Here is a 12,220-nt window from a genome sequence, read left to right on the forward strand (position 1 = left end):
GATTCCAATTTTTATATCCGATGTAGGAAATTTACTTCAACAATAGGCTGGTTTTCGATCCTTGTGACCTACATTTCTCCTAAGAAATACTTTTAAAAAAAATAAAATTAAGTCACAATGGTATACTGCAACCTACATAAGTTTTATACTAGTTAAGATTATTTTTATTCATATGAAATAAAAAACTCCTTATTATAATAACTTATTGTTCATTTTAAGATTTCTATAGGAATTGTATTATTTTATTTACCATAAAATTCACTTAATTTTACATATATAAAATAAAAATATAATTCTACACTTAAAGCTGGAATCTATTTTGAAAATTATACGGTAGCTTTTATATAGTCTCATTAAATAGCTACTAATACCGTTATTTAACATCCAATTGTCTAACCAAATTAAGAGTGGCTTTAAATTGGAAATAATAAGGAAAATTGTCCACATATTGGCATTTGAAAACATGTTTATCCTATCAATAATTTTTTAAATCAATATAGCTTATTTATTTGCAAATGAAGTACCATTCAAAAGTTAATTATTTTAAAGACAATAATCGCATAATTTACATTTGAAAGAATTCTCTCTTAGACTTACAGGTTAGAAGCAAGTGTTTAGCTTGCAACACACTTGCTAAGGATTTTAAAAGTAGTAAGTCCAGTATTAAAAGGCTCAAGGCAGACTGTCCTCAGATCAGTCAGGTGGTCATGTGGTTGCTAATACTGAAAAATGAAACAGACTATGCTTTTAAAAAATGGACCCTCAATAAGTAAATAATGTAACCAACAAGAAGTTGAAGTTAGCATTAGAAAGTAGCGATTAGTTTTCTAGTATTTTTAGTTTTTAATTTTCTTGGACATTTGAACTGATTTTGCTAATATGTGAATATCTGGATTATATAAAAATAGCAAATCAGGTACCATAAACACGTGAAGCACTTAAAATTTTTTTCTTATTGAATATTTAACTATAAAATTAATTTTAATAAAAGTTTCACAAGGTTTAATGAGTTGTGGGCTTTTTTTTTTTAAGTTCATATCCTTTGAAATTATTGTATCAAATATATCAATAAAATACTTAAAAATTAAGTATAGACACTGCATGTTAGTACCTAAAACACCTGAAGTATGTTTGGAAAGCATTCACTATTATTGTTTTCAACTCAAATATCTGAATTAGGAATATAGATAAAAATATTTTTAAATTTTTGGCAGAAAAAAGATTTTAAAGATTAATTGTACTATCTTCCTGATTAAAAATTTTGAAGCCCTAATTGAAAATTGAAGTAATAATACAAAAATTTTGAAATCAACATACATTTCCCTGAATGTGGATCTTATTTTTGCACCTTTTTCTAAAAGCAAAATTTTCACTATTTTCAATTTTTTTTTGGTAAAATCACTTTATTCATACCAGTTTCCAAAACATATCTTCAGTCTAATGAATTGCTAAACTTGTACTGAAACACACCTCCCAGCACCCGCATTCTCAGTACCAATAATAATAAGGGAAGCAGGGAAACACTTACCTAATTTTATTATGTTAAAATAATATTCAGGTGCATATTCTGAACCAACTTAGATGACAGTTGTAGCCCTATTCTTTTTATAATGTTTATCATGCCAGTAACATTCAAAACCTACAATTTCACCTTTGCTTCAAATATTAAGTCCATCACATTAATAGAAAAATCTATTGTAAATTCATTTCATTTCATCATCTCAGAAGTAGTCAGACAAGTCACATGAAAATGGGAAATGTTTTAAAATAATTAATTTAGGGTTAAACATCTCATAAATAATAGCATAGTAGGATGCAGGTGGAGGTAGGGAGGTAGGAATTACATTTTATATATGCTATAAGATAATGAAACTCAAATTATGTTTCAATCCATAGTAATTAGACAAAATAGAAAGAATAATTTTAGTTTTAAAATGTACATGTGTATAATATCTTTATTAATAAAGTTTTCCCATCATAAAGATCGTGAGATTAATTTATGGATTTCCATAGAACATTTCAATAATGGCTATAAAATTGATATAATTTAACAGGGATAAGTTCACTTTTATAGGGTTGAAAATCAATAGAATAGTTTGTGTTGTCATTTGTTTTACTAATTCTGTTTATGTAAAAATAGATGCTAACGAGCTCTTTCTATCCAATATCATATTGAAATTCCTATTGCTATTGGAGTGAACGATGATAGTTTTCCTAAAAAAAAAAAAAAAAAAAAAAGGTATATACACCCAACAGGATTGATATGAAAACAATTTAACTTGAGTGATGTAATTATGTAATGGAATGTAAAAAATTATAGCTATTAAGGTGTTGTGACACGTTCTAATGAATGAAGTTATATTGGTTGATGACACTATATCTCCTACTCATTAATTATTTGGATAGAGTGTATTATTTTACATAGCATGAAGAAATAAAGTCATAAATTACCACTAAAAATTACATCCATATACTTTCATTTAATATTAATGATACTTCTCCCACACCCATGAATTATAAAAAAAAAAAAAAATCAAAACAACATCAGCAGCAGTTTGAATCTCCAGGAAACTCACAATGCAATGCAATTCTTTTTACACATAGCTAGTAAATTTCATGAGAGGAAAATTATCATTTCTAGAGAATAGATTTATAAGGCAAATCTGCACATGCGTAGCTTGCTAATGTCTCCTGTTTAAGTATCCAAGTGATTGGAAATATGTTTTAAGCTTTCTTATTTTCACATCTAAAGAGAAAAACATACTTTTTAAGTTAAGGTAAATAAGCTGATCTTATTATCACTTTTTATTATAAGACAATATACTGCTAATATGTAGTACAAATATTTAATACGGCATTCTTTAAAAATAAAAAGGCAGCCAACTTTATTTTTTATAAAATCTTAGAAGGAAAAAGTGAAAGATGAATTTAATATGATAGTCAAAAAGAACGAAGTACTACAAGTTCCTTTCCAAAATCTGTTTTCTTTTCTTAGAACATATTTTCTCGATGTAATAAATTAGAATTATAAAAAATACAATAATAGAATTAAACAAAGGATTAAATTTCTCTAATCTCATTTGCCAGGGGTATGTGGTCTATTCGTTCTTTGGAAGCTAATAAATTAATCTCTTCATGGTCCTTAAATATAACCTCAATATTGTTGACAAGCTATATGTTTTAGTTTTCTTCCTTTTCTCTCTCAATGACTGCCTCTACATGACCCATCAGTCCAGCACAAGCCTATACAGAAAAACATTCATTTGAAAGAACTCTTACACCAAAGAATCTACAACAAAAGGACAGCTTTATCTTGGTAAAATTTTTTACTAATTCAAGTGTCATGCTTACCTTAAAAAAATAAAATAAAATAAAAAATAAAAAAAAACTGAGCTACTTTTCTACATTTCTCAAGACAACTGCTTTTTTAAGCATAGTACTCAACCCTGTGCAAATACATAGAGAAAGAAAAAAAAAACCCTAATAAACATTCCATTTCCTCATTATCTTTGTTTCACTGGCTTCCTACACAGATTCCACTATTTCTAGGTCTACGTTCACAGAAAAGCTTTCACCTCTCTTGACTAGACATTGTAGATTAAAATATTTCATAAAGAACACTGTTAAAATTGTAAAAGAGAACACTAACATTCTTGTGATAGTTTTGGATTGTGAAGACCTTTCTTAGGTGACTAAAAATCCTACCTCCAAAAGTCCAAGGGGACCATTTTGCTGGGGGCTATGAATAAACAGAACTGAAATTTTGTTTTCATAATTAACACAAACAAAACAAGCTAGGTAGATAGCTTCTTACACACAATTTACAGTACTCTGCAGCAATGGGAAGAGTAGCTACCTAGAAACTGTAAAATATGGAAAACTGCATCACTTGGTGAAAAATGCTTGGTTCTCTTTATCTTGTTGTTTCTTAAGAATCACCTCAAATAATTGCTTTCTTATGGAAAAAAAAAAGGGGGGAAAAGAAAGTAAAAAATAAAAAGGAAGAGAAACCAGCCATTCACAGTATTGTTCTTGTCTTATTAGTTTTTCAACTTGAATTAATTCATTAAAAATGGTGGCAACTGCCAAAGAAATCATAACACCCTTTCAAATCATTCAGAGAAAAAAAGTAATTTCTTACAAAACCACTCCTTCTCATCAGGAGATTGTGAGTGTATGTGTGTGTGCACATGTGCACTTGCGTATCTGTCTTAAAAACATAATTACATGCTCCTCAAAGAATTCATTAAGAACAGAGGTGTCATTGTTTGTTAGCAAATATAATAATTTAATAAACAGTCAAATTTTTAGCATCTTAAGTTTCTTAATGTGAATCTATATACTGTAATTCATTAAAATTAGTTTCTGTGATCAATGATCTAGACATTGTGAAACTTCTAAAGTGAAACAAATCATCATAGGGTGACTGTAGTTTTCAGAAGCTCACTAGCCAAGGTATTTAGTGAATATACTTGCATCGACTAGACAGAAAGGCAGCTTTTTTGCTTTTAGGAGTCTTTGAATTCAACTTGGTGTTAGAGGAAAGGAAAGACATAGAGGCAAATAATTTATCCATAGAATATGAAAAATAAAGCAATCAGACTTCTGCTCTTGTATTTATACTTAATTTTGTCCTAACAATCAAAAAAATATTTTATGTGAAAAAATAATTTGGAAATAGAGGTAGAAACTTATAAAATATACTAAGTAGAATTATCTTTAAAAGAATATGCCAACAAGCATTTGACTACAGGTTACAGAAAGAACACTTTAATTTTGTCTCTTACTCAATTTTTTCATAAATCTTTCATTCTTATAAATGTCTAGCATGATTATAAAATTAAGAGGTGGAAAATATATTTATTTTCTCTCATGATGACTGAAATGCTCTCCTTTATGCCAGTACAAATAATTTCAGCTAAAATCTCATATACCTCAATTATCTAAATACCATATTCACCATAGCTGAAAAAAAAGTCACTAATTCACCTTAGTTTCAATTGGTTTGGTTCTACTAATTATACCAACTAAAAATTATTTTCTGGGTGAGTGATTCCTTATCTACTTTGCAACCTTGAACATTATTAAATAATAAAGAAGTAAATTATTTTATAATGGATTTACCAACTAAATTATGTGGAAAAAAACTATTAATGTATAGGTAACCTCATCTCTTATAGAAACATAGTTTGAAAGTGCATATAGTTTTAATCAATGTTCACCTTAAGGTCCATAATTGAGGTATTTGTTAATATAATCAATATTAATAATCACTTTCATATGTGTGAAAGATATATTAGCAAAACAGCACTATTTCAAAACATATATTCATTAGATTCTAGGAAAATTGCTAAATAGGAAGAAGAATAACAGATAGGCTTTCCTGCAATTTACTTGAGTAAAATAAGAAATGGCTAAAAAAAATAAAAGTAAAATATATCTAAAATTATGTTATGGAAAGGTAAAAGTGAAATGGTTTTATAATAAGAGGTGGGCAAGTTGGTAGCAAAGACGCACAACAAAATTGTCGTTTCATTTCAATGTGACAACAGTTTTTTGACAGCAGATTAGTTTAACATTGAACATCCCACCAAAACAGTAATCCATTTCCAAGTGCATAATAATTCATTGTTGCCCTTCACTGTACATTAAATGTCACCCATCACTGTGACAGGAATATAAAAGCTGCTGCACACTAGTCAGGAATCAAGATCAAAACTGTTAATATAAGCACTTTGGACATGGTTTTCCAAACTCGGTTATACTATTAAGAACACTCTATTTAGAACACCTCTACCTCTGAGCTCCAAGAGAAATACAGAATACTTTTACAAGTATAAGGACACTCAGTAAGGCAAGAGCCTTGTCATCTTGCGACCATGACCATGTTAGAGCCAAAACATGTCAAGACAGTCCTTGTGGTCACTATAATAATAAAGCCTTCAGAAGATTCTAAGGATACCATACTCTGCTGCCTACTTCAATGATACAATAGATAATATTCTAAAAACAATGTAAAGTGATTCAAGGTAAAAACATGCAAGATATTCCTATATTCTTCTTTACTCAGAAACACTAATGTTATGTATTAATAACAGTGAATATTCCTTGATTTGTTTTCTTGCTAAGAAGGCCAGGTTAGTAAATATTGCTTGCCTTCTTGTACTCTTTTTCCTATTTTGACCATATTCATGTGTTCATTTAAATAACCTAAGAAATTTCTGGGTAATAATATCCTTACTACAAAATTTGGTATAGTATTATTTTTCTTCTCTAGACTTTATTTGTATTTAATTTTAAATGCCAATCTCAGAATAAAACATGTAGTGTTCTCATATATTTAGGAATAATTATTAAGCTCATATCAATCCTGTTGGAGGGAAATGTGTGTACCATTATTCCCCTCTTTTAAGTTTAGTTTTCAGTCATTCATCTCTGTATAACAAACTAGTAAGAATCCTAGACCAGGATTTACATGCTGTATTTCAGAACAGCTCTGGTTGTCTTGGAGACAACTATGATTAAAAGAAAAAAAAAAGTTCTCTAATATTATGGGAATTTAAATTGACTTATTTTATAAATAGTATTTATTGTATCAATATCATCTCTTCTTTAATAAAGAAAATATTTGAAGCAAGGTGAAAAATATCTCATCATTTGTGTAAAGCGTGTATTCCTTAACCAGTTTTTATATGACTAACTGACATCTCTATGCTAATATACCTAGGTCAAAGAAAAAAAGAATAGAAAGAGGGGGAAAAGTTTAGGGGTAATTATGATTAAGTACAAATCATGGACAAGATTTTTTCCTAACCCTCTGTCAGCCAAGAGCTTTTGTTAGGATACCTGGGATAAGGCCATTCTACGGCTAGAACACATTACCCTTGGGCTCATCTCTACTCTTAAATAAGATTTCTTGGCTAATTCAGACAAGCATATTGGTTATGTCATTATGCTATAAACAATAATGCGACTGTTTGCAAGAGATCACAGATTATAAAACCATACCAGCAAAATAAGTAAGACGATAAATATCTTTGTTAATACTGGTTAAAAAATTTAGATCTTTTGCTAAGTATTTTTTTAGATTACCTTTTTCTTATAAAATAAAGGTACAAAGGTATCACAATCACCAACTACCTTTAAATTCAATTTTAAAAAACATAAATTCTAACAATTACCATCAGTTCTTAATTTATCATAAAATTAGTATTGTTAATACTATGATATAGCAGATAATTCAATAAGCCTTAAATCTAATATTCTAATGATAACAACAATCTACTTAATGCTCTACTTCCTTTACAGTTAGCTATATGTTTTTCTTCAGTGAAATATGTTACAAGCCATTTTTTAGGAAAATATATTTAAAATACATGGTATTCACAAAAATTTAGGATAACTATCAAATATTCCAATGTATGTCATTCATAGACAATAGATATTTATTGATAGGTAAAATAAAAAAGCTACACTTATCTTGATAACAAATATTGTGATTCCATTTAAATTAGAATGGCAATTAAGTTTTACAGTTGAAACTTGGATATTTCCTCTGTATTTGTACATCATGAACTTCTTCCATGGTAACAATAATTCAATGTCATGTCAGAGTGGATTTTAATTATATAAATTCATTTTGTTCAGGAGTTTTAATGTAAAATTTAAATGGACTCTAGCCAATAAATTATCTTTTAATCTGAGTTTTTACTGAATTTTTTAAAATGGCATATTTACACAAAATTATTTTAATACTGAGAATGAACAAAATATTCTGAAAGAATCTATAGTTTATTTTTACATTATGTATTATTTTACCAAGGACATCTAATATTATTTCTTAATATAGAATGTTTATTATTTACCAGTCTATCTGTTAATTTGCCCATAAATAAAGAATTTACACTTAATTTTTAAAGTATATGAGAATATTTTCATATCATTAAATAAAATATTGAAATAAAATCATTTTCAAATACATTAATGTGTTAACTAATGACAAAATGTAACAACAATATTTCAAAAATTAAATACTGAAAAATGGTACCCAGCTAATGTTATATTCTCAAATAGGATGATCCAATGTATTTCTTTTGAGTAAAATTAATACATGTACTTTGTTCAAAAATGCTTGAAAATAAGAGGGCTGTTTTATTTTCAGAAGATATGAAAAAAGTTGGAGCTAAAAAATTATATAGATGTTATATTATTACATTATTTGATGGATTATCAAAGTGAGAGGTATAGAAATATTTTGAAAGTTAGATAAGCATATATACATACTACATACCTCTACTTGCAAATGTATTTTTAAGCTGTGAAAGAATCCAGATGTTTCAGTATTTGCCTTTGAATCTAATTTCAGAACATTTAGGCAAAGAAGATTGAGACTGTCTAAAATTTTTAATGTGAATTTGAAATAACCCAATCGCCTCTGTTTAAAATCCTTTGGAAACTACAGTTAGATTTACTTCAGCATGATTGATGCCCACGCTATTGCCTCAGAATTCTCAGAAACTTCTCCTCCTGGCTTTGTTTATATTCTACCTGGGGAATTTTGTTAATTTAATTAAGAAGAAACAACTGTACCTGCAGATTTTTTCTATACTTTGGCTTTTTCTTTACTTTGAACTATTTAGTTTTCTGTTTGCCCTATGGACAGATTTCATAGTTCTCCAGTCACTAAATAATTTGAACTGTCATCCTTGAACTCATATCTCTGAATACATATAAAACAGGATTGCTTGTGTTGGTCACTATAAAAAGATGTAGTTTGTTCAAAGATGCTTGAAAATAAGAGGGCTGTTTTATTTTCATAAGACATGAAAAAAAGTTGGAGCTAAAAACTTAAGAACTTCATACGCCAAAATTTCCATTTCTGGGGGAGAACTCCAAACTTCAAATACATATTTTAACACTATCTATCACAGAGCTACAAATGCTACATGTACATATGGTTCCAAAACAAATTTTTTGACAAATGTAAATGATAATTGTTTGAAGCACTCAAGTGTTAATATTGAACCAATTAGGTGAAATATTATAAATTTGTATGAAATTTATGTATAAATATATCAAAAACATTTGTATATAAATATGACAAAGTAAATATGTCAAAATATATAAAAATATTATTCTGCCTCTATTGTTGATTTTGTTTTTTTAATTAATTTTTTTGTACTGCTAGGAAAATATACATAACTTCATTGAAAAAATAATAAATTCAAAGAAGGCCAAATATCTTTAGTGATAAATTGATCAGAAGAAGTTATTTAATGTAATTTAACCCTCTCCTCCACATATTTAATATTTAATTTTGATGATAGAGCAAAAAAACATATTTATAGTTGTACTTTATACATATTATCAACATGAAAAAATGATATGTAAAATTATAATTCATCTTAGATTTCAAGCTATCTTTTTGATATGTGTTAGCATATAAAAATTCAAAGTCTATAATGAATATGTGACTTTTAAGCTCATTAGAGTAACAATAGTGTTCTGAGTCCTGAGGGATAGTTTTATCTTCTTAATTAAGGCAAAAGAAAACTAAATCACATTGAAATGATCATCTGTTAGAAATTTGATAGTGAGGTAAGCAAAATGAGAAATGATTACAAATTTCTACTTCCAGAATAACAATAAAGTAGCAAAAGCAATATCGATTAAGCTATATCATAGGTTGTAGAGACCATTATGTAAATTAAAACTATGTTTTTTTAGTTAGGCATTAGAGTTTCTGATTCTATGATTAAAATAAAACCTACATGTCAAGAAAATAAGGCAAATTTTTATAGTGTTATGTTTATTCTTTGAAAAAAAGACCAATTTTATGTAGAAAATAGTGGTAGTCTTTTTATATTTAAAATGCTTGTTTTTAATTAGCCTTACTTCAATAAAATGAAGCCATTTTTTAAGTTTTACCACTTTGGTTTTTCTTATGACTGATTTATTAATATAAATTAGTAAAACTAATTAGTAGTACTAGTATTTTGCTGTCGGGCTCAAGAGAAATCTTCAAAATAAGGAAAAAATTCTTATATCATACTGATTTGGACTACTTTTAGTTTCTGATTAAGAAAAGTAAACTCTATCACAATTATAGCTTACTGACACAACCAGTATGCTTTCTGCCCAAAAAGGCATCATAGTACATTTTAATAAGTTATATGAATCTTCAATGTTCATTATTCTTCAGCACCCCATGGAGAATAAAGAAAAAGAAAAGTAAAATTGATTGTGACTTTTGACAATTATTAGTTAGAAAAAAGAGTTAACAATTGCCAAAAAAATCACAAAAGTGAGCATGTTACCTGGCTATGACAAAGAGCACACAACTGACACCCAAGTAAGCCAGCAGAATATACATCCAGATATCAGGGGAGAGAGGATTCAGGAAGGAGAAGACGCCTGGGTTTGTACCATTGGGCTTGCGGTACAAAATACTTATTCCAAGTGTCATAAAGGGCTTGGAAAAGTCGATGACCTTCTCTCGAACGTAGGTAATAGCCAGTGGAGCAACTGCAAGGTCAGCTTTCTGTAGACAGAAACATAAAAAAGAAAAAAAAAGAAAAAAAAAAAAGGAAAATAGTCAGTAACCAAATTAAAATGAAGACTTTGCACTTGAGAATTGTTTCAGTAACGATCATACTGAGATTTAAAGCATTCTTCGCTGTGAAATAAAGGAGCTGATTTACTCTGCTTCTATTTCTATGTGCTTCTGGATTAGCAAAGCAAAATTTATTGAAGAATAAAGGGAAAAAGAAAAAAAACAATTTGATGAAAACACCGAAGAAACGATTATACATTCAGTACCTGAATTATCATGCTACTGAACCTTTATAAAATTACTTTGAACCTAAACTATAAAAACTACTTAATATCACTTGTGATTTTCTAAATACTTTGGTTAAATTCCAAATGGTAATAATAATAGCTACCTCAAATTATTTCTCTGATAATCAAGTATCATTTTTTCTTATTTTAATACCATTGAATACAATTAAAAGTTTTTTAGTCTTTAAATAGTTAACATTGTGATGGTGTTTACTGTCTCCGAGCTTTCTTTCTATCCCTCTCATTTGTTTCATATTATTTAATGAAAATCCTTGCAGCCTTGCCCAAATCGCATTAGGAAATGAGTTTTTCAATTTTCATAAAGTTGCTAATTTTCCACGGTAGCTTAAATATGTTAAATTACTAATGCTTTTCACTCATCATGTTATAACTATCTGTCAGGGGTGAACTTAAATTCTAGTATATTGAAAGAAATAATTATAATATTTTAATAATAACAATAGCATCTATTCTCATCTCCGATGAGAAGCTATATTTCTACATTCCTTTTATTTTCATAAACACACTTCATTTTCAGAGAATATAGAAGAAATGCTTATTGTAGAAAGCTACGGAAAGACATATAAATGAATAAAATTGGGCCTATACCATTTCCTCAGTCAAGGATTATTGGAGGACTTCTAGAAGGAACTCCTCTAAGAGGCTAGGTAGTTGACTCTATTATCCTGTGTATGTGTGTGCATTTGTGTGTTTGGGAAATGGGGGAATGAAGAGTATGAGGGAGCCCTCAGATGCTTGCATAAAGTATCCTCGAGAGTAACTGTGGAGAAAGACATTTCCTTAAAAATTTGCAAAGAAAAACAGATCTTCAGGGTTCTGGGAAGGGTATCATTATATTTCATGTTCATAAATCAAGGAAAATATCAATTTGACAACAATAATTACTAATATCCCTTAAGCATTTACCGTGCAACAGGCACTGTGCTAAGAATTTTACATGAATTGTAACATTTAATCCTTACACAATCCTACTATTCCCATTTTCAGAAAGAAAACTGAGTTCATGAGAAGTTAAAAACTTGTTCCTTTTCATAGAGTTTATTGAACACTGGAACCAGGACATAAACCCAAGCTATTGGAATCTATACATGGAAATAACAATGATATGCATCTCAGAAACCAGAAATGGAATTGTGATGACATGATTCATTCATGCATTAATTTATGAAAGAGTTTGTAGAGAAGAAAAGGGAACTATATAGAAGAGAGGGCAGTGATTAATAGATTACAGTCTATGAGCATTTAGAGGGTAAGTGCAGAGTTCAGGCAGATGGAATATGTTTCATAGGAAGTAGCACTTCCTTTAAGACAGAAAAAGAAAGTAAAGATGGATTGAAAAAGTAAATAATTTTATTAGGGA

At 28.7% G+C, this 12,220-nt stretch overlaps 1 protein-coding gene across 3 annotated transcripts in view; it reads right to left on the reverse strand.

Annotated features, from left to right (window-relative positions):
• LOC102896341 (glutamate receptor ionotropic, kainate 2) overlaps positions 1 to 12,220 on the reverse strand; it is a 551,413-nt gene that overhangs the window by 132,669 nt on the left and 406,524 nt on the right. For all 3 annotated transcript variants that reach the window (XM_006926267.1, XM_006926268.1, XM_006926269.1), the window contains exon 11: positions 10,317 to 10,540. In XM_006926267.1, the coding sequence (XP_006926329.1) occupies positions 10,317 to 10,540 (224 nt within the window). The remainder of the gene's footprint in view (positions 1 to 10,316; positions 10,541 to 12,220) is intronic.

The sequence above is a fragment of the Pteropus alecto genome, unplaced genomic scaffold, assembly GCF_000325575.1.
Source record: "Pteropus alecto unplaced genomic scaffold, ASM32557v1 scaffold7, whole genome shotgun sequence".
Classification (NCBI taxonomy): Eukaryota; Metazoa; Chordata; class Mammalia; order Chiroptera; family Pteropodidae; genus Pteropus; species Pteropus alecto.